This window comes from Echiichthys vipera, assembly GCF_963691815.1.
Source record: "Echiichthys vipera genome assembly, chromosome: 6".
NCBI classification, from domain to species: Eukaryota; Metazoa; Chordata; class Actinopteri; order Perciformes; family Trachinidae; genus Echiichthys; species Echiichthys vipera.
The window spans coordinates 24,907,193-24,931,800 of NC_139831.1; the positions used below are offsets into that span (position 1 = coordinate 24,907,193).

Consider the following 24,608-nt stretch of genomic DNA (forward strand, 5'->3'; position numbering starts at 1 on the left):
CACACACACACACACACACACACGGTTGAACACAAGCCAGACTCGCACACACACTTAGCGTATTGATTGAGCTCCCTGTTAGCCATTTTCTCCACTAGCTGTATGGGCTGAGTGACGGCTTACAGCTTGCAGTCTGGCCTGACCAAACCACTGCCATCTATCTACAGGTTAATGAGGCTCAACTAACTTTTTCTACTGTGCTTAGCAGTAGTGTAGTCATTACACACAATTAAAAAGAAAATACCTTTGTCTAGTCCTCACTGAAAAACAAAGAATGTAGTAGAGAGAGTGCTGTCAACTTCCTTAATATTAAAAATGGCTGTTTGCTGAGAGGGATCATTCAATATTTAAGTTCAGGTTATGACCATAAATTACTCTGTGCAAGTAAAATATCATTTTGGAACAGTATAGTACAGCCAAGGCTATGGAAGGAAGTTGGACAGCAAACAAAAATGGTGACGCTTTGAGGGTATGATGCATGTGCGTTGGAACTGGAGCTGAGCTGCTGAAGGGTTCCAGCAGATGGCGCTAGAATTCAAGAGACAGTTTCCGCTCAGGTGCTGTTTGGGTGCGTGTTTCTTTTTCTCTTTCTATGATAGTGCGCAACCTATTGAGCCTCGTGGCAACTGCAGACCAGATTTTACTGTGCATGTGTCATACCCCCAAAGCACCACCATTTTTGTTTGGTGAGTGAGCCCCTTTCTACTAGTCTTGAGCACAGCCCTAAGTTTTTCCTTTTTGACGTCAGACAAAATCTACTGTGCTGCATTTGTGGACTATGCACTAACTTCAAAATTATTCCTACGTACAAACTTGTGTGTTGCAGTTTGAGTCTGCTTAAACGTCCCATATAATGCTAATTTTCACGTCCATACTAGTATATTGGGCATCTACAAAAACATGTTTTCATGCTTTAATGTCCAAAAAAACATTTTCCTCATCCTGTCCGTCTGAATATATCTGTATTCACCCTCTGTCTCAGGTCCTCCGTTTTAGCGCCTGTCTCTTTAAGACCCACCGAAAAAGCGGTCTGCTCTGATTGGTCTGCGCTCTCTGTGTCTCTGCACTGTAATTGCAGTCGGATAATGACTTTAACGACACTGTAGCAGCACTTTCTATATATAGTATAGTTGAGAAATCACAACTCTAAGTCCTGACGGCTCGTTTTAAAGACACAGTTCCATTTCTCTGTGGATTGAGTGTTTTGATACATAATTTATATAGCACGTCCACCTGCTTTATATTCAAAAACACATGGAAATGTCCGTTTTTACAATATTGGACCTTTAACATATTGATATTTTTCATCTGAGATACTCTGAAGTTACACTGGGGTTAGCCTCTATTCCACCAGCTTTTGTAACTCACTCTTTCATTCCTCTGTCTGTTATTATCTGAACCCCCCAATTCACCCACAGACTAGACCATTTTTAATCTGTATAATCTAGGGTTTAGGGGAAATCATGTTTGCTAAAGGTTGCTAAAAACTGAAATATTAAACAGAGTATTAAAAAAAAAAAGCCAATATAATATAGACATATGGACCACAGGGCATACTGTTAAACAAGGTTGTGTTTCAGGATGATTTTTATTAGTTATTTGTGTTTTGACAAATGTTAATGTGGTTTTACTCTGGTTTACTCTTGCTTCTGCTTTAACTTTTCTATAGGTGTTCGGACTAAAATAACGGGACATGCACTGACAGTGATGTTTAAATTACGCCTGCATACTATAGGGCACATCACATATGCATTCTTGTCCAAGGTGATACACAGATTATAATACATTTAATAATTTTGTTCACAGGCTGGGTAAGCAGCAGTGTTTTCTAATGAGGGCTCATGTGTTTGTGTGTTGTGCAGCTTTGGGCATGCTTGAAGGTTTGAATGGCTGTGGGGAGTTTTGGGGAGGAGAGCATCCACTTACAGTGTTAGATATACCGATGCCAGTAAAAGAGTATAAAAACAGTTCTCTGCAACTAATATTACATGTTTTCTGCTGGAAGCTGTTTCCTAATGTCAAATGTACAAAACAAAATGAGATTTTCTTTTTCTTTTCAAGAATAGATACAGGAGCTTAAGAGCAAATTCCACTGAGGAGGAGATGTCATAGGTCATCATTTAAAGCGAATGCTAATGGCTATCACACAGACGGCCCATGAACTCAGCATGGGTGCTTGCCAAGGACTCTGAGACTAAGACCACGGCTTGGGAACCGCTAGGCTGGTCGCTACACACAAAAACACTGACACAGAGATATGGAGAGAAACACAGAGCAAGAGAAACTAAGAGAGATCAAGATACACAAACTCACACATTCACACGGAAAAAAATTTGGTTTGCTGTACGTAGATAATTGAGGCTCAGAAGTGAGAATGAAGAGTCTTCCTGAAATTCATCTATTAAATAAAAAAATGAGAGCGTAAGAGATGATGCGGAAGAAGTCGGACTGAAACAGGAGAGAGTGCAAAAGACATCTCGACAGAGTAATAGAGATATGAGAGCCTCAGACAGAGAGGGGGCATGTTAATTAGGGAGCAGGTTGATAACAAATGTATTAGCTGGCCTCTGAAGGAAGGCAGAGGAGAGGAAGAGGGGTGAGGGAGATAGGAAAAGGTTAACAGAAAGAGGAAAGCGAGGGGAGACACCAAAGACGAACGCAGAGAGAGACACGGGATAATTATGAAGTAGTTGATAAAGAGGGAATAAATGTCCTGGAGGGGGAGTGACGGAGAAAGGAGCAGTGGAGGAGAAAATGAGGACTGGGATCCTTTTGATAATAAACGTTGAGCATCGAATGAAAAGTTATTACTATTTTTATTTTGTCACGTTGGTGAACAACACTGAAAGGTCAGAAATGAAGAGGAAATTAGCAGTGGAAAAGCCTTTGAAATATAAGTTGACCTTTTCGCTAACAAAGAAGCTTCTTAAGAGTCAACATGGCTACAGACACACTGAATATTATACTCAATACAGCCGAGCATAATATTTAGCTTTACATAAGCTGAAATGTATTAAATGAACACTCTGGCAAAGAGAGACAGCACACATATTTACTGGGCTACTGGGCTACTGTCCTACGCTAACCAGCTAGCTAGAATTGCAAAGCATTGTTAGCTAGCTGCTGCCAGTGGATCAGGTCCCCAGGAAGAGCTGTGCGCTTGGAGGCCAATTTGGCATAGGGGCAAAAGTGTGCCACAGGGTCCAAAAACACACCTGCATTGTGAAATAGATGTCTATAATTTTTTAAGCATTAAAGCCCCCTCAAAAACAGAATTTGATCCATTCGGTGTGATAACATTTAGAAAGTCCCGTTCCCATTCAAGTTAGAGGAGGGCTATACCCGAAGTTAGCCAACTCTGCAGGTGGCCTGCTCCATAATTTAATGCACAGAAGTAGAACTTTTTGGGCTTTTATAGGAATGAATGGAGCTCGGCCTGGAACTCTGTATCCAGTAATCTATACGTCTGTGCTGTCGATAGGAACCGGCTTCACGTGGGTATCTGTGTCTCAGTTTTTACGCACAAATCAAGTCTTGAAAAATGTAATTGTGAAAATTGTAACTACAACAAACCAGTAGGATTTTCAATCATTACTTTTAAAAGTAAAGAAACGCCTGGAATAGATTTTTTTGTGGAGAGAAAATCCTTTGTAATTTCAAATTCACAGACAATTATCAGGGCAAATATTTAGAAACTAATTCATTATGATTCATTTCGATACAAGGTCTTCTTGAAAGAATGGTTCATGGTACTGTACTGTGATACACCCATAAAATAAGGTGTAAAATACGTGGGGAGGTACATTTTTTACAAAAGATTAACATGCAAGAGGCCTATAGAAGATCTTGTTGAGAATCATTAATCGATCGTACTAAACAACTCTTTCCAGTTCCAGCATAATGAAACATTTCCTACCAACTAGCTATACGTTGCTACTTCGATATTTTATAGAAAAGTACATTTTTGTGCACTTACTGTGGGACACTAATCAAATATTACGCTTTATTAATTTAAGAAATTTCCCTGTAAGAAGTTAAATCTAAATATTAATATTTCTGTTCATTCCCATGTCCCAAACCATTTAACTACTAATCCCTTTGGCTCTTCCCTTCTCTGGATAGCCCCAAGGGACACACTCAAACACACTAAGCTAGTCTTTAGGGAGCTGGGTCCTCTCCTTCAGGGGAAATAAGAACCAGTGAAATGTCTTCATCTCACCGACTCATAGCCCTACGTTGTTGAATGTAGTGAAAATAATAAAACAGAAGGAATTCCCATCATGCAGTACAGGATAATGCATCACCTTATCATATTGAGCTACATAATCATACAATGTAACATATTGTGGACACGGACAATTTTAGACACCGCTTCTGCACTGCACTTTCCACAGATACCCTGTCGATCAAATAGTGCCTGATTTTTTTTTTTCAGTGTCTCTGTTGGCGGGGTTTTGAGTTTCTGTATGTAGGTGTCGCTCTTGGCTTTGTCCTTCTGGGCCATGCTGCTCATTTCTTCTTTTAAAGATAAACTAATGGGAGACATAAAAAAAACATCACTTCCTCAGCTCCACAGGGTTGTTTTTTTTTCCTGAAAAGACTTACTACCTGCGTGACATTTACAGCAGTAAATAATAACGCTTTTATAAACTGGCAGCCAGTTAAAAAGGCTGCTGTGTTATAGTGAAAGAGAAAAGTAAGAGAGACAGTGACAGCACAAAAATGCTACACTTAATTGTCTGAAATTGTGAGTTGCCTTTATAAAATGAGTCATTTCCTTTCCCCCCCGGCAGCAAGTTGAAGCGGCTGACTTTGCAGCGTACGGTCCAATCTGTGCTCAAAAATGAAAACTTAAAAATGTTGCGAAAAACATCTCTTTATGTAAGGCAAGTATGTCCTGTGTCAAAAATGCAGGTGTTGTGCTTTGATAAGAGCATCATTAGGCAGTGTGTTAGCAAATGTCTTCAGGGTTCTTGTGTTAACACCGTAGACCAATTACAGTCAAACACACACACTCTCTCTCTCTCCCTCCCTCGCTCCTCTTCTCCTCTGCGTTTCTCCGGGTCTCGCTGCTTCTTTCTACCCGCAGTAAATAATGTAATTTGTCACAGACAGGCCTCCGTGTAGGAGATGACCTTTTGAAACCTCACAGTAAATTGGCCTCGGCTAGAAAAGCTACGTCATTAGCCCTCTCCGTCTCCGTCTCCGTCTCCCTCTCTCTCTCGCGCGCGCGCTTCCTCGACGTGTCCCTGCTTTCAAATTCACTTTCATTATTTATGTTTAATTTTAAATTCAGTGTTTAATCTGCTGCGCTGCGAGGCTAACTAGCTGTAGCTTTCTGTCTCTTTGTTTCTCGCAAATGTGCCGCAATCACACACACAAACACACACACACACTCAAACTGAATGCTAAAGCCCTGCCCTTTAACAGTGTATTCATTGAAACTCTCTCTCTCTCTATCTCTCTCTCTCTCTCTCTCTCTCTCTCTCTCTCTCTCTCTCTCTCTTTTCCTTTGTATACTGTATGCATTGTTTATCCAGTAGCCTATGTGGAGTGCGTGTGTGTGTGTGTGTGTGTGTGTGTGTGTGTGTGTGTGTGTGTGTGTGTGCACCTAGTTATCGAAAGGGAGAGATACACACTATAGAAGATAGGTTCCCTTGGTCAGTGATTATTCATGGAATGAAACATATTAAACGTACACATAACATTTTTAGCTGCATACAGTAGCTACTGTTCTAGGCAAACCAGCTAGCTAAAAATATCATTAGCTGTTAACTGTTTCCTGCGTATATATAAGCAGCCAGCTTCAGCTCCATGTGGTTATCTTTCTCCTAAACTGAGCGTAGTAAAATGTAATTGTTACTACAGCCTATAATGGTTGATGATATTTCAAAAACCTGGAAAACTGGAAGAGCTGTAATTTAGTAGTAATGAATTATTTTACAATTTACCGGTACAGATTAGGGCTGCAATGAAAATAGAAGGTTATCATACACCATGTTTGCTTATCTATTTATTTTCATATGGTACACTTTTTACACATACAAAATTCATAAAGTTTAAATTATATTAGAGGGTTTGTTCAACCAAATAAAATCCTTCTGAAAAAGCTCATACCATTACAACCCTAGAATAGATAAAACATTAATTTAAAGGAATAAAGAGGGGAAAAAAACACTCAACTTAAAGACAAAAATACGAAAATATTGTTTTTAATGTTGCAGCATTTTCATTTTCATCTTTACATGCAGAATTTAATCAAATGTGGGTTTTACTTCATATTATTCATTTTTCAAAGTCACGTTACACAGGAACAGCTCACCATTGGTCACTACCACCCCTACCCCCTCTCTGTTTTATTTAACAGGAACAAGTACTTAGGGGGATCATTTTCTCTTATCTTGATTGGGGGTAGTAATCCCAACCTGTAGGTCTGAATTCAGTTAATATACTGGGCTTTCCTAAAATCAGCATGTATATTTTTTCCCCCACTAATTGTAGAGTATAAACTCTGCCGAGGTTGCTTAAACCTCCCAGAAATAAACATGGAGGACATGACTTCAGTGCCCTCAGTGGTAGCTATGCCTGCGGTGCCTACCCTGTGCAAGCTGTGTGTAAATTACGTGTGACTTCAGAGAGTATGTGGCTCTGCCAACAGGCTGGTATAATGAAACGCGGAGAACACTTTTCCTTCGCAATCTGCATTTATTTATTTAGAAATAATATAATGATTAATGCAGGTGCAGGTGCAGGTTTACAAAAGAGGTATTTGCACCGTAATGATGTTGGACACAATGCATCTGCTAAAACACTTAAGTTCAGAAGGCTAAGACATCCTTCCCTAACAGACAGCTAGACAGGTTTCCAATACTCTACATCTGCAAAGAATTAAGTCAGCTCACTGCCACCTTAAAATACTCACACACCCAAACACACATTTATACAGATACAGTTGCAAAGTAGGTATCAGCAATATCAATTGCCAACTGCAGCAGAGAAGAGCAAACTACTAGAGCCCTGGGTTCAACAGTTTGTGTGTGTGTGTGTGTGTGTGTGTGTGTGTGTGTGTGTGTGTGTGTGTGTGTGTGTGTGTGTGTGTGTGTGTGTGTGTGTGTGTGTGTGTGTGCCAAAGACATAAAGAAAGAGTGAGAGAGAGAATGTGTGTATGTGTGTGTATGCGTTATCATTCCTCAGCACCATGCTCCTCTTGGCAGATGGCTCCAACCTCGGGGCCTGGGGTGTGTGTGTGTGTATGTGTGTGTGCATTGTCTTGGTACCTTGGGGGCACGAGGGCAGAATCTACCTGGTGTTGACTGCCAAGACTCTCGCTCTCTTTTTCTAAACCCTCCAACACACACACACACACAGACACACACAGAGACGCACACACACACACACACACTCCTGCTGATATGCTTCGCCCAGTCACGACTTATATATATATATATATATATGCGACTGAATTTTGTTTTTTAATAAGGTGCAGCGGTTGAAACCATTTTTGACAAACACTGTAGTAAAAACAATCATCACGCAGGCATATTCATTCTTAGGTATAGCCATAAGAGCAGCTGTGGTAGGAAACGTGCCTTGGTCAATAATAACTCAATATTATCATAGAGAATGACATCGCAACATCATCATGATTTATGACACATTTCTGCTACAGAGCCAACACTGTACATTAACTAATTACTATTTAAAATTCCACAACAAATAATGGAGGACTACTTAAAGCAAATGCTTGATTAACTAATTAAACTAATGCTTAATTAGTTTTAACAACAAATTAAAGAATGTTATTTCAAACACGCTCTTCATTTACTAATTTGACCCGTTCCTAATTCAATTCTCACAGCAAATGAATGAGTATCATCTGAGGCAAACAGTGTACTAATTAAAATCAGCTAATTACTAAATAAACAAAAATAAACTTTTCATATTACTGTGCACTTTAAAATGTGATGAGCAACTATTTCCGGTGACTGTATACTGACACATCAGATCAGATATTACAGTTTTACTATTGTCCTTCTCTTCTCTGTGGGGTTTGAATGTGCTTCAAAAAAGCTACAGCAGCTCACCCTCTAATCTCTCTACTGTATTTTCTCGGATAAACAAAACAACCCCAAAAGTAATCTTTAAAAAAAGGCATAAAAAGCAGTATGGGGCAATAACTACACAGATAAATATGGGTATTAAAAGGTTGGAAACTGTGCCAACATTAGAACAGCAGCGATATGATCCCATGGGGAAGATCCGGTGCAGTTATGTACGCTATTCTGCTTTATAGTCTAATTAGTAGTTACAAGGCTTTTAGTCACATCTATTGACAAGGCGATAGCGTTTTTGCACACCATTAACTGAAAATAATATAACACACTTCAACAATCTCCATTTCTGTTTATTTTGTGAGCTAAGGGAAGCTTCAATGTGAAATGCTTTAAACAGCTTTGGATGTGGGGAATACTCACTTCTATTCTGTAAGTCTTTTTTAATAAAGATATTGCAGCTCAGAGAGACATATCTCAGTGTAAGTACTTCAGCTGCACTCATCAGTGACTTTATTGCACCTCACTGAACCACTGAGTGCCTGTTGGGCCTTATCACCTGATGTGTGTCATGGTGATTTGCTGGGTGTTAATGCTGCTCTTTCCAATAATCGTATCATTATGTGTTTTAGTTGTTTAAGTTCATGTTCATTTTCTAAGACATTATTAATTGACAAACACACTGACAAAATTAGGGCTGCCCCCAACCAAGGACTTCCATGGTCGACCAGGGTTCGTCATTTAGAGCGATTAGTCGACTTGTCGATGTATATATATATATATATATATATATATATATATATATATATATATCCCCATAGCCTCAGCGACTGAATAACATAATTCAACATAATTAATAACCATTTTTTTTCTTCTTTTTTTTTTTAAGTGCGCAGAGCAGTACGCTATAAGTCTGCCGCCTGTTAATGCACCATTGTATTATTTCAGATTCTAATAATGAATGTGTCATCCTTGGGGTCATCCTTGTTCTTTTCAAAGTGATCTCATGTTTTAGATGTCTTTCCCGACATGATTGGCTATAAATAGTTAATAACTAACCACTGCCGTGTTGAAAACAACAACAACAAAAAACACTCACAGTGAGTGAGTGTCACAACTTCCTGTGTCTGGCCCTTCAAATCCCTCCAGCCTTTTAGGCCAGCCACCAGTGACATTTTCACTTATTTTTGACAAGACACAAGACAAATGTTCATGGAACATCGCTATATTAGCTAACTAGCTAGCAAGGTGGCGTATATTGTGCAAGATGAGTGATATAGTTCACTGAGTGGTTTTGCATGGAACTAAATGGTACTACCACAAACCTCAACACACTTGCAAAATGATCTTTTAAATTGAAAAACATCATGTGTAATTCATGCACAGTTCAAACGGGATTTGCGTGTGTGTTATAGCTATTAGCCATGTTGCATTTTACTGAACCCTATGTCCTTTTGGCTAATTATTCATGCAGGGGGAAAGTGGAGTTTGCAATAATCATAGGAGTCTTTAAAAAAAAATGATGGAAAGCATGGCAATATATTTAGTCAATGCTAATGTGACTGTGGCTGATAATGTAATGCTTTGAAAGACTATAAACATGGTTACAATATCCACTTATAATTCCTGAAGGAGCAAAGGGGTGCATGGTCAATTTCCTTACCAGAGTTCCTCCACCTGCAAACTAAGTTAGGTTACATCAAACTGGATCAGGTTAATCAGATCCGTGCCCTTGGTCAGTGACTACTGAATTTCATCATTTCTCAAACAACGAGTCAATGTTACATTTGACAAGGCGAAGTTTATGCTCTTGGAACGCGCCATATAACAGAACGTATGCATTACTGGATCCTGCTGAGGTGCAAATTACGGCTGATGAAGCCTCCAAGACTTTCGACACCCCTGAAAGAAGTCGCAGAATTCAAATCTATCCTGCACTAGACAGATGGCAGACAGCATGTGTCTGGACGTTTCTGACACTCGATAAGTCATAGTTCTGGGTAGTGCCACAGATCAACCCTAGACTGAGGTTTAATTTTGTAATATTTGTGTTGGTGTCAGAGAGCATGTTTCATAACATATGCCAGGTAGTTTGTTCAACCAGGAGCTGCCGTTGCCCTTTAAATTGCTTAATCTAACTATAATGCAAGGAATCTGTGTGTGTCGATGTGTGTGTGTGTGTGTGTGTGTACGTGTGTGTACGTGTGTCTGTTCGTCTGTCTCTCTAGAACCGTTCGTCCGATCTATACCAAACTTGTGTGTATTGCTGGACCATAACCCACTTACATCTAGATCAATTTTCCACCAGTTTGAATTTGTCCAGATCTGTTTTTTCGCTACTCCCTCTACAAATTTTGAGCACCCATCACCAAATTTGGTATAGAACATATCTGGACCAAGCTGGAAAAGGTTACTGCTCATATGCTGTGGGCAGGGCTTATATTATAAAAAATGTCATATCTCCTGAACGCTTTGTCGGTTGTAACCACATTTAGTAGATATGGATATGGTACCTGAGTAGCCACGTCTGCACCTTTGATTACATTGGGCGAATAGGTGGCACAGTAGCAGCATTATCCAACTGCTGTATGTAAACAAAAGGATTGGCTGAGCGGATCTCGAGAATTCTGAAAGCAGGACTACCACACTGCACTATCAAAGGTACAGATCTACATATGTTGAAGAAATGTTAAAGGGCACTTTGTTCAGTTTGTCTACGAATACAGTGACAACCCAAGAAATATCTGACAAAATGTATTTTGACCAAACAGAGATTAAATAAAACTAACAACTGAATTCTTTGTGCTTCATGAGTTGAATTAATTCAGTATGTTGACACTTCTTTCTAAGATTAGGGTATTGCTGACATTCTCTTCTTTCTACTCATTTATATTCTCTGTAATAAAGTAGTTGATAGAGATCTTCAACCAGAACTAGCCCCGTCGCAATAAGCAAAAAATCAATTTATCGCGTGATAACTATTAATGAACATGATAACTTTGCCAATCTCAATAATTTCCTACTTTCCATTTTTGTGGTGTCTCTTTATCAAAGAGAGTGGTTGACAGTTTCCATTGACCCCTCACGCTTCCTCAGTGTAATGAGGAGTTAACCAAAGACTGTATAAAAAGGGAGTTAACCCTCATCTCGTTTCGTGTCAGTCACTTGTCAGCCGCACGGCCTTTGTGTGGGGAGGTGGACCCCTGGCGTTACCCAGAGTGCAGCAGGAGAGCCCTGTGATTAGCAAGTTAGAGAACACGCTAGTTGAGATTTGGAGGTATAGAAAAAAAGGGTTTCAAAACCGAAGGCTGCAGCTGCCGTGTGGGAGCACTTCGGGTTCAAACCGAATGACCTCGGTGAACCACTTCACCTGAGCGAGCCAGTGTGTCACATTTGTTGTAGCAACTAAACGCGCTAATGTGTTAAAATAGACTGAGAGTCCATTTTATTTATTGGTTGTGGTTGCTTTGTGCATTTTTTTTTCGAGTTCTAGTGTTAAATATCTTTTAGAAATAAACGTTTATTGATCTTTGAAAGGGTGTACTTGCAATATCATGCCATTAACATTATATCAGTTGAAAATGGTCTCACAACGGCAATATTATCGCTTCTCTCAATAATTTCTGGGACAATTTTTCACCCAGCTAAATTTAAGTTATCATGACAGACCTAAACAGAAGTCCGTTTTAAAAACTTCAATTCATATTTATAAAGCTTTACAAAACACAGAGAAGAGTAAAGCCCTTGGACCAGATGACCATAGCTATGGCTTTGATAAACAGTTTAATGAAATTCTGTGTATAATCATTTATTTCTTATCATCTTTAAGGGATGCCAATATTTCCTATTCCCCCTTTTTCCAGTGTCTAGAAATGTTCTTATGCAGGCTTAAGTGAAGTGAAGGTAGGAGGAGGGGGGCCACACTCTCCTTACATCTCAGTTGGGCAGAATTTCACAGATGAAGATAAATGTTCTGCTGAGGGTTTTATACCCCATCCAGATGGTTGATATTTTATTTTCTTATAAGACACATAAGAAACTGAACAGATGGCTTAGCTCTTTATATGGATCAAGTGCAATCCTTAAAAAGTCTACTCCGACTCTCAGCCACAGATCGGGGTCTCGATTTACTATAATAAAGTTTAACTGTCGACCCCTGTCTTAAACCAGATCAGCAACAACCATTTGTATACCTTAATTACCTTAACATGACTTAAAAGCCTGGAAGATAAAGGTATTTACTTATGAAGTGATCATAAAAGTGGATTGTCTGCTGAACAATCAGTAGCTCAAGGGCTTCATCTACTTAAAGTGAAAGTCCGGTCTAAAATCATCACAGGGTCTTTTTCTGAAAATTCTGTCATCCAATAAGCCATCGAGACAGTTTTTTTTCAAGTATTAAAGATTAACAGAGATATCCCGAGAGTTGCTTACAGCCGGCAGTGGCTAACAATAATTAGCTTAAGGCAGTAAGGACTTTTTTAACCACTAATACTGCTCCAAATAACACCAAACCTCTGCAGTAACATGGTCCCTACACATTAACCAAAGCACAAATGGGGTCCTTCCTTTTGGACTGACTTTGGTAATTTATCTGAATGGACTTTACTATGAGAGGAGCTGGTACACGGGCCAGGTAAATCTTTAAAACACTCTTTTAATATACTCCAGATCACTAACTACATTGTTGGTGCTTCCTTTTAATTGTAATGACTCTTCTCATGCTACTGCAGAGGCTTTATGTTATTTTGAGCAGTATTAGTGGTTAAAAAAGCCGTTTTAATGCCTACACCATGCTGCCCTGAGCTAATTTGTGTTAGCTAGCAGCCGGCCAATTAAAATGAATCGTTCATACGTGAGAAAAACTGTCTTGATGGCTTATTTGATGACCGAATTTGCAGAAAAAGACCCTGGGATGACTTTACGCAAGAATTTTACATTAATTATGACTTCTAAAGATTCCTGAAATTGAGGCATTTTATTTTCTACTCCACCAATTTGATGACTGACAGCATTGTTTCAGCTACTTCTAGTGTTTCTATGCTGAAGATATATTTTGCTTAGGATAGTAAAATGTTGTGGGAAAAAGCAACTGTCAGCAGTAATTGTTTATGACAAGTCAAATATATCTGTAAGAATGCTAACGGTATGTCATCATGCTACAGCAACTCAGCCCGGAATTGTTCACATACTTCACATCTCTTGAGATATGACAGACAGTTTTTTAATCCTAATAAGTCACAGATGTGGTACTTGGACTCATTGTTTACAGACGCGTGTCGTGTTGCAGTGATACTGGATCTAAATCCTAAAAAAAAACTGAGAAAACATTTGAAGTTGATTTGGACATTCTGTCTCATTAATACTTCCTTGGTAAAATGTAGAAACAGCTGGAAAGACACATCTGTATTATATTCCATCCTTTGCAGGAAAAATCCAGTCTGTAAAGAATCACTGACAAGTCCTCACAATTACTCTTTGGCTCACAATTGAAAAAATACTTCTGGAATTCATCAAACCCACATGAAACTGGGAACTTCTTAAGAATCTGGAAACACTTTCTTAAAGCTGCTCTTATCAGTATGTTTTATATTAACAATGGATTAAATGACTCTTCCTTCAGCTTAACCATCAGTTTGTCACGATACCACAATTTTCACCACAAAAACAACCTACACACCGTGCACTGGTTTTATCTGCAAACCCCTGGGTTGGGTAAAGTTTTGTTAATACATCTTGTGGATGGGATGCAATCCCAGTTACAAAATCCGTCCGCAGACTGACAGAAAGACATAGAAACAACTAGCAAAACACCTAATATCCGCTTCTTTGATAGTTCCTGCTACAGTAGGTGTCTCCAGGACCACATTTTGCCATGATGACAGACACACAGACACACACAGACACACAGACACACACACAAACACAGAAACACACACACACACACACACACAGAGAGACTCGAAGATGAGAACAATACCAACGTTGCTGTTGCGGCTGGTAATGAGTGGACTGTCTTTACAGCCGGGTTTCTCCATATCAGTGCTGAACCAATTAGTCCATTAATCTATGAATCAATTTATCTCCCTCTATTTTAATAATTGATTCATCATTTTAACGACCCATCACACAAAAATGTGTTTTGAAATCTCTGGTTCCAGCTTCTTAAACATGAGGAATTGCTTTTGAAAAATGCTTGGGTTTTGGATTGTTGGTTGGACAAAACGAGCAAATTAAGATGCCATTGACTTCTCTAATGTTCTCTATGTTCATGTTTTTTTTTCGCCATTTTTTACTTTTCAGTGATTCATTATTTAATCTAAAAAAATATTGGCAAATGAATCAATGATAAAATAAGAATTATTTGCAATTCTACTCCCAGTAACTGATTTGATCTTTTTTATTCTGCCTGTGCCAATCTGAATGACATTTGTAAAATTGTTTTTCATTTTGAAACTGTTGGGACTGTGTGTCCTCCTATGACCTTGTGATGCTTCTTTTTTCTTTGTCTCCATTTTCATCAGCAAGATTTATTTTAGTTGTGAATGTATTAGTATATATTGATCTGTTTGTGCCCCTCTGTTTTGTTTATGTGGAATTAAAAATTGACCAATTGTTTTCTTTCTCCCGAAAAGGCTTCAGAACCACGGACAGCGACTGCTTCCTCCCAGATGGACCCAGGGGCTCTGTTCCATTAATCGTTCAACGTGCCCTCCTTCGCTTCCCCTCAGGGGAACCCCCGCTACCATCATAAGTGTCGTTCCATTCGTCTGATAAACTGAAGTGAACTTGGTGAGATCGACCCTCGGAAAGGCAGAGGGGAGTGAAAAACGATGGTCACTGCAGAGATGGTTATCACCCACTGTGCATTCATGGTAAAGGTGGCAGTAGCGTACAGTATGACCAGTGAAACTCTGGTTACTGACCACCAAAGAAGGACAAGATGAATACATTGAATTGCCTGGTTAGCAGTTTGTTTCTCTATGTTCAGCTTTTATGATTCTTTATTCCCCAAATTATCTGTAAACACGTGGAAAAGGGTTGTTTTTTTGTGTATTATAAACCTGTAGCAATTATAGTTATGATCAATAGTGATACATATTGATCTTAATCAGAAACTCATGCAGGTAATTACCAAGCCTCAATGGAATGCGTTTTCTGGTATTTCTGATGATTTGTAAAAAGTAGTAATAATAACAATAATAATATATCATGAATAATATTTGTAGCTACAGAACAACGCTTCACAATAAGGAAACTGCAAAAGGCCACAATTAATGCAAAATAAGATGGAACATTTAAGCCGTAGCAAGTGACGTTTGCTGTTATGTTATACCAAAGGCTGAGGGGAAGTGGAACGATTAATGAAAGGCAACCCAGGTGATCTCAGCTTCTTCAGTCTGGCTCACACCTGCGGACTGAACTCCTTTTCAACCGCCCTGAGGGATAATTGTTCCTCCACTACAGTATAAAAAGGATTTCTTCCAGATTTGAAGCTTCCTTCAGTGTTATCTGCTGTTAGTTTTTCAGCATTTGTTTGTGAATTCCTAGCAGTTTGGGATGAGACACAGCTTCCTTTCACAGCCTCCGAGCTGCTGCTGCTGATGCTGGTGTGAAGTATCATCAAGTGGAGGTGGTTTGGCAAGCCGCGGCCCATCACACAGCGAGGATGCTGATGAACGATTTTGTGCGTATTGAGCTCACACGTGTGACTGAGCTGATTGAGAGCTGGGGGAAGGATTGACGGACAGGTTGGATATTGGACTGTGAGACTGAACATTGAATGCATTGACTGTAAATTGACTCTGTCACCACTTTCTTTTCCTGCAGATCCCATCTTCTGCACCTCAGAGCTTATCCTCGTACTGCTCTTGAAACAGCATTATGACTGCAACTGCAAAGTGTTGACAATTTTTACACTTTAAAGCTGCACGAAAAGAAAAAGCATACATTAATGATCCTATGAGATCTTGTCTTAATAATATAAATGATAATAATAATAAAGTGTCACACTTCCCACAGATGTGAATTTTTAAGCTCCAAAACACGCAGCTGGAATCTTACAATTTTATGCTGAGGATATGTGTAATCAATTCCCTAATTAGCAACTTAAATGGTTCAACCAATCACCATCAGTGTCAATTAACAGTCAAAGTGATCTCCCCCAGATTCCACTGCCATGATTAGCTGGCTACATGATGGGCAATTACAGCGAGGAGTACGCAACATTCAATGCAAGCCCTATTACAATTATACAAAGCCTTCAGATCTCTGAGCGAGAGAATGAAACAAGGAGTGAGATGGGAGGAGGAGGAGGGAGAAAGAGCAACAAAGAGGAGAAGAGATGAAAGGGTATTTCACCAGGAGGAGGAGGAGGAGGAGACCTACAGTGTTGGATTCGTTCAGATTTAACAAAGGCTCGCAGAGCTTCAAGATTGTTTTCTCTCTCTCATTTTTTTCCCCTTAAAGGGAAAATCCACTGTCAAACAAAAGCCACACATCAATGGCGAGTGACAGACTTTTAACTCCAATCTGACTGATTTTCATGGTTTCTATTGAAGGTGTGTGTCAGCTTTTATGCCTGTGAAATCTATTGTGGAATTTGAGAAAAATAGGTCCATTTGAAAATAACTCTCTCTGTCCATTCTGCTTTTCTTCCCGCAGGGGAGGTGTTCTCCTCCTTATAATCTTGGACAGTTGAGTCCATTTTTAACATTTATTAGCACTCAGACCAGCTGAGTAGCTGAGGAGACCAGATCAGCTACATCACAGCAGCTTTTCATGGCTGCTGGTAAAATACACTGGTTAGGAGTAGAGCTGCAAACATTCATCTATTAGTTGTCACCTACTGAACAAATCGACAACTATTTTGATGATCAGGCAGTTCTCGTGCATTTTTTGTTCATATAACAATGAAAAGTAATGTACAGTGATTCATGCATTTTACGTCTTGAAAGCAGGAGACGTAGCATAAGACAGTGAATGCCAAAACACAGGACTTTCACCGAGGCGAGCAGGGTTTGTTTCCTGCTGCCATTCATGTCCCAGACGTACTAAACCAAACCACAACCTTATTTTTAATTCTAACCAAGAAGTTTTTCATGCTTAACCCTAACCGTCATCTTGTGTAGGCTAAAACCGGCCATCTAAGGGTAGTTTACCTAACTGATACCAAAAGCAACTCCTGTGGACGACTTCCGGTCCATCGCCTTCTCGTGGTCAACTTCCGCTCACCGTTTGGTAAGGTATCATACGAATTTTTGTGCAGAAGTTTTGGTAGAATATTATATGAACCTGTTCATGGGAATGAGTCATTTTTAAGAAAAAGTAAGAATTCTCTGATTTCAGCTTCTCAAATGTGAATATTTTCTGGTTTCTTTCCTCCTTTGTGGATTAACTGAATATCTTTGAGTTTGGGGGGAAAAAAACAAGAAAGTTGAGGACATTATCTTGGGCTTTAGGAATCACTTCTTAACATTTTTCACCATTTTTCAGACATTTTATAGACCAAACAACTAATCCATTAATCGAGAATATAATTGACCGATTAATCGACAGTAAAAATAATTATTAGTTGCGGCTCTAGCTTGTGGTGCAGTACAGGCTCCATTAACAACTAAATACATCTTTGGTCTGGACCATGGAGGAAAATTGGATGTATTGTCTTATTTGTATTTGTTGGCTAGTTTAAGGGTTCAGTAAGCTTGAAATGAACCAATTGCCGCGAGTCAACCACGTTCAAAAGCAAAGGTGTTCATACCCGTTCAGAATGGCCCTGCTGTCATATCGTCTTCTGGCTGCATTCTGCCTCTTCACGTCTTTGTAGTCTCACCACAATGGGTCGCACAAATTAACAGTGCACACTTTCTAGACCTTGAAAGCTTTTTTGGCGTGACACTTTGCACTTATGAAACATGGTGAACAAGGTGAGTAAAAGAGAGCTTGAATAAAAAGTTAAAGACGTTCCAATATTTTTTCTGAAGGCCGTCCGCCATTTTGACAGATTACAACACTGAGGACGCACTCACAGTTGGCCCAGATGATCCGTGCCGTGCTTTAGCGTGACTGGCCCTCCTCCCTCTTCCCCGCGGCCCAGGCCCACTTACACTCACATAACTTGAAATGAATTTTGGCGGCATCTTTTTAAATGTCCGTTGCGGGAAACACTCACTCACTCACTCATCACATTCATCTTCAACCACTTATCTGGGATCGGGTCTTGGGGGCAGCAGCTCTGGCAGGGGACCCCAAACTTCCCTTTACCGAGCCACATTAACCAGCTTTAACTGGGGAACACCTCCCTAGGGAGGTGCCCAGGGGGCATCCTTGCCAGATGCCCGAACAACCTCAACTGGCTCCTTTCAACGCAAAGGAGCAGCGGCTCTACTCCAAGTTCCTCACGGATGCGGGGAACAGTCGCATATAAATACTCTCAGGACCGCCGTCAATGCTTGTGCTCTTACACATGTGCGTGCTCATGCTTGTACATGTGCATCTGTGCTTTAGGGCGTGATCACATTGTCCTTTTGGCCGCGGCCAAAACCGTTTTTTCAGCTAAAGTCTAGTACCTTTAAGCCATGTGAGCGCACCCGCTCCGCGCTCAACTGCGGCCAGCGGACCGTCCACGGCCCGCTTGAAAGAGGTGGGCTTTAGCGGAGCCGTTTGCACATGTACGAGCACGAGCGTGCGCACGTGTACGAGCACGAGCACGAGCCTTACGGCAGTAGCGTTATGTCCGCCTGTTCGGACATGTAAATAGAAGGACGGACCATGCGCGGACATTTAACAACAACAACAATGGCGGTGAAAGGTTCACGTTGGTGTGGTGCGGAGGTGGAGTGTTTACTGCAGATTTGGTCGGATGGAAATATTCAAAAACAGTCGACAAGACGCACAAAAACTCCTAGGAAAGATTTGTAAACAAAGCCACACACACGCGATCGATGCGTGTGACGTGTTACGGCGTGATGGCGTATGGACAGCAAGAAGCATTGGCCGAGGCCCTGGCAGTGTGAGTACAAACCGGTCCGGGAGGACAGTGTGAGTCCGCCCTTACTAAAGTCCACCTCTCGCAACTGGGCCGAGGCCTAGGCACAGAACGCTTGTACTCACACTAGTCAAACAAACTAGACCTTAGCTGTCATTTGTGCTTGGGAATGGTACGAATTGCAAGTGTGAATGCACCTGAGGGTGATCTACCATAACTTTAAGTGATTCACACACCCCACACAGTTGTTGCCGTGAACATATTAATTATTATTGTCCAGTCTCGTCTTCGATCTAACGTGCAGCATGACCTTGTTGTAGCTGCACTGAAGTTATCTGTCTGAGGTAAAGATGCAAGACCTAATGACAGTCACCTCTGCAGCAATCTCCCTTGATCTCCCCAACTTAAGTCCATGAGCACCAGGAGGAAGGTTTGAGTTCAGCCCAGGCTACAGCAGGGTTCAGTTCAGTTCAGTTCAGTTAATATCTTGCAAAAAAGAAAATCATCAAGGGGATTTTTGATAGCATTCCACAAAACTTGGGACCCACTGCTGGCTTTTATTAGTAATAGTCTTACTGTTATTCCTGATGATGCCCCCCCCCCCCCCTTTTCCTTTTCTCTTTAATTACTTTATTCACTTTTATTATTATTTACATTTTCTTTTTTACTCTATTTTGTCAAATTGTACCTTATTATTTACTTGTGTTATATGTTAGTTAATTACCTAGTTATTTACTGTGACTACGTCTGACATTGGTTGTTGGGAGGGATAGTGGGAGAAACAGCATTATGACTGCAACTGCAAAGTGTTGACAATTTTTATACTTTAAAGCTGCACGAAAAGAAAAAGCATCCATTAATGATCCTATGAGATCTTGTCTTAATAATAAAAATGATCATAATAATAAAGTGTCACAGTTCCCACAGATGTGAATTTTTAAGCTCCAAAACACGCAGCTGGAATCTTACAATTTTATGCTGAGGATATGTGTAATCAATTCCCTAATTAGCAACTTAAATGGTTCAACCAATCACCACTACGTCTGACATTGGTTGTTGGGAGGGATAGTGGGAGTCATGTTGGTTTTTTTTTCTTTTTCTTTTTCACTTTAAAGCAGACTGTATCTGTTGTACTTTTTTTTTTTGCCTGCCTGCTAAAACTGCTTTGACATAAAGAGTAGCCGCACAGTCTTTCCTCTCCGTAATCTTATAAATGCATAATCTATATAGTTGTTCTGTACAATGAATTATTAAAAATGAAAATGAATGAATGACAATTAAATACTCATTCTAAAAATGAAATGACAGGTATAAATATATTATAATGGAATATTTGTGACCGCCTCTCCATCCCTGGTTTAGCTCTTTTGCGATTTAACACGGGGGGAAATTGACGATTTGAAAAAAATAAATAAGATTCCTTCTCTGCTAATCATCTTGTGACCCCTCAGATTTATCTTGTGACCCCTTGGAAGGGTCCTGACCCTTACATTGGGAACCACTGGCTTGATACACCCAGAGATATTAAAGACAATGGCGTGAACAGCATGTCACTGTTACGGTAAAGTATGTATATCGTCCAATACATAAACAAAGGTTGCTTCAGGCTTTTAAAATAACCAACGATGCTGCCATTTTCCTAGTGAGGGCGGTCTCAAGTGGTGCAGCTGTCTCTGGCGTTCAAACCAGCTGAGGACAACTAAAGGAAACATGGACAACAAGCATGAGTCCGGACCTTCTTCATTGTGCCAGACCATGAAAATGCCATTATAAGTCAAGGATCTTCTAGTTTTCACTCCTTCATCTACAGGTGAGGCTTTAATCAGGTTTCCCCTTCAAGTTGATCAACCTATCAGCAGCTCTGCTTATTGTTTTTTTCTTTAATCAGCTGTTTGTGGCACGTTCCTGTGTTTTCTTTTTTGTAATGAAGCGTTTCCCTAATTTCCCATCAGGACCAACTGACAGCAGCGGCGTGATGGAGTGGTGGGGGGAGAAGGGAGGGGGGGCTACATGTGTAGACACCCTGAGCTTGCTGTTGAGCTCTGAGCGGCTCCACTCCAGCAGCGGGGGGTTAAGTACCTTGCTCCAGGGCCCTTCCATGGTGGCTGCAGAGGGACAGCAGTGTGTGTCATTTTCCTCGCTCACATTCTCCCTCGCTGGAATAGGGATTCAAAAACAGCAACGCGGTTGCCAAGTTATTGTGCTCTCACTGCAAGAGATAGTTGAAGTGGAGAGGCTGACTGTTACACACTGTACCCCTTACAATCCCATTTTAGCACTGTGTGAAAGAAACTTTTCTCGGTTTTATTCATCCAGAAGCAATTTAATGAACAGGGATATACACCCCATCTCCTTATATCACAGTCGTACGTACAGCGGGGTGGCTGTGGCGCAGCAGATAGAATGGGTCGTCACTAATTTCAGGGGTTGGCTGTAAGTGGGTGAAATTGTAAACGGCTCTGGATAAAAGCTCTATATAATTGCAGTCCACAGTGTAGTCTAAACTGGGAGCTGGCCAGTAAAACCAGGGTCCAGGCCTTAAAAGCTGTTCTGAATTTTCAAATCTATTTTCATATGTCTGATTCCTCTACACAACAATGAATTCAAAATTCAAATCAAGCGGAGAAAGAGAATTATATTTCTCTTCAGTCAGCTGGTGGCCACTCAGTATTCTTTTATACCTCAAACATCTTGCGGCCTCCCCAGTGTTAAAACCCTTAAAAAGCACTTCTGCCTGTGTGAGTCTTTGTTCTTATGTCCTCTGCTGCATGTGTGATGACTTCACTGAGGAGTGTAAGACAATGCAATAGTGCACTGCATAGATCAGGGCCGCAACTAACAATTATTTAAATTACAGATTATACTGGATTTTTTTTATTAGGGTTTTTTTTTAATTGTGACTAATATATGTGGGCCTACTTAGCAGAACAATTTACAGTGTGAAAAAGACAACCTGTCAGTGCTCTCTGCTGGACAAACTACAGGTGAGACTGCACCTACCATCTGCCTGTGAATGTTCTAGTTTGTCCAGGTCATCGTTATTCCCAAAGCAATTTCACTCAAAAGCAACTGGACTTGGTTATTAATAATATTAATTAATAACCAAGTCCAAGCTGCTTTTGACTGAAATTGCTTTGGGGTGTACCTTACAAAGTGACACAGTGCTACTGATATACTGTGTATGTATATATACAGTATATTGTATTGGGTGATTTATCAGTCTGTTAAAAATGTATGTTTCAATTCATAGTCAATGAATGCCATCACAAGTTACTAAAGCCCAAGGTGACGTGTTCAGGTGTTATGCTGTGTCCAGCTGTGTCCAGCTGCTAGAAATATTTACCCCAAAGATATTATTTCACTCTCAGCAAAACAGAAAAGCTGCAATTTCTTAATAATGACATTTAATGGATCATCAAAATCGTTTCTGATTCATTTCCAACTATAAACGAATCACTTAGGAACCGTTGGATCAACAAAGAAGTCACTCCACAGCGTGTGTATCCCTCACACTTCTGTAGTACAATAGTACATTTGATAAAATAAAATAAAAACATTACTGGAGGCTACCTTCAAGAGGAAGCAAGCCGAATGTTACGCCTTAATGCAGACCCAAGAGATGCACGATCCACACACATGCAACGTGATGTGGTGCCACTGACATCCCAGCAGCATCACAGCCAACTCCATGTGTCCATCATCCCCCGAAGCCCCCCACCAGGACCACGTGTGCTCCACCAGGTAAACTCACCTGTTCACCCACACATCTCTCTAAGTACATCTCATTTTCAGGGCTGGAATGAAACAAACAGTGTGGGATCGAAGTGTCAAACTTCTGTTGTTGGCTCACGTTCATTCACACTGTCCCTGCATCACTGTACATCACCGGGGCACCGCTCCGTCACACGGACCCCCGGTGCGGGCTCACGTTCAAACCCAACATTCCTTAATATCACAATGAGACAGTCAAAGAGCGCGTTTGCGCTCTCGCGTATGCGTGTGCGTGTGCGTGTGCGTGTGTGTGTGCAGACTGCGTGTGCGCGCTGAGCCCCCCCGGTTGGTCTCAAGCAACAACGGCTGCTCTACGGTGACAAAGAAAGAGGGTTTTGCTCGATTTCTCCGGGACTCACTTTTGCTGCCTCTCCAAAGAAAAAAAAAAGGAATTTAACCCTTTATTTGAGCACAAAAGCGGGGATGCCATGTACGCTCACCCTTCTTTAAATACACACGCACAATAATAAAAGGAGAAAGCAGTGCGCGCAGGACTTACCATGGTTGTTCAAGCTCCCAGTCCCTGAAAAAGTCGAATTCAAAGAGATCCATTGCCGCTTCGGCTGGTGGTGTTGGTTGTTAAAATCCAAAGCTGGTGCTACGTGGTTCTACATAGGCTACTGATACTGACTGACTGACTGTGTGAGTGAGTGTGTGTGGTTGTGTGAGTGAGTGAGTGTGTGTGTGTGTGTGTGTGTGTGTGTCAGAGAGGAGGGAGAGTAGACACAACCGGCTGCCGCTGCCAGGAAGCTGCTACGTGGTCGAGGCAAGCTGACAGGCAGGCAGAGGTGGAGGGAGGGAGAGAGCGCACACACACACTCACTCACACTCACACACACACACACACACACACACACACACACACACACACACACACTGGAGAAGGCTGAAGAATACAAGTCACACTGAGATATTCACTGCAAACATGTTCCTTCATGACAAGTAGAGCTATTTATACTGCACGGATCTCACCAAAATAAACCTTAGTCACCCCAAAAAAAGAAATGTGTCACTTAATGTGAAAGAGTGACCTGGCAAAAGCTGGGAAAGGATTTAAAGAGCACTAATTCTGCTTGGTGATACAGATGTAACCAGATTCATGTGGCAGGAAACCGAATAGTGACGTGTCATTTCACTGTCAGAAATCATCCCTGGTGCACTATATGTCCTCATGAGTCAGACACATGACGATCTACAAAAGGTCACTTCTTGGCGCTTATTCCTATTCCACATAAGTACTGTATGCGTACTTGCTCAATGATCTGTGAGGAGTCTGTGTTCCATCCCAGGGTTTGTAGTAACGTAAGGAACCATACAGAGGATTTTTAGAATGACTCGAGCCTCCAAGATGCTCCCAAGCAGACTCATACAAGGACCCCACGGATGCCTCGTAGTTTTATTTATACTATTGCTGGAGTCTGCTTGGACTCTGTGAGCTGACCCTTGCAGACGCAAAAGGTATAATGATCTCTTGTGTTAAAGTGTAATGCAAGCGCAAAGTCATCCCATGGCACCTACATACATCAAATAAGCCATCAAGACAGTTTTTTCGTGTAACAACTATTAACGGAGAAATCAGGTGGAGGTGCTAACAGACAGATGTGGCTAACACTGATTAGCTCGGGGCAGCACGGTGAAAGCATTAAAACGTCTTTTTTAACCACTAATACTGCTCAAAATAACACCAAACCTCTGCAGTGGCACAATAAGAGTTCCTACATATAAAACAAAGCACCAAAAACGTAGTTGGTGAACACAGAGTTTATTAAAAGAGTGTTTTAAAGACTTACCAACTGGCC

The 24,608-nt window shown here is 40.7% G+C and overlaps 1 protein-coding gene across 1 annotated transcript in view; it reads right to left on the bottom strand.

Moving 5' to 3' along the window:
• Positions 1 to 23,361, bottom strand: part of aff2 (AF4/FMR2 family, member 2) — a gene marked incomplete at both ends in the record, with an annotated part of 179,714 nt that extends 156,353 nt beyond the window's left edge. Inside the window, one exon of the mRNA XM_083915406.1 lies at positions 23,309 to 23,361. Coding sequence (XP_083771532.1) covers positions 23,309 to 23,361 — 53 coding nt within the window. The remainder of the gene's footprint in view (positions 1 to 23,308) is intronic.
• Positions 23,362 to 24,608: the final 1,247 nt, after the last annotated feature.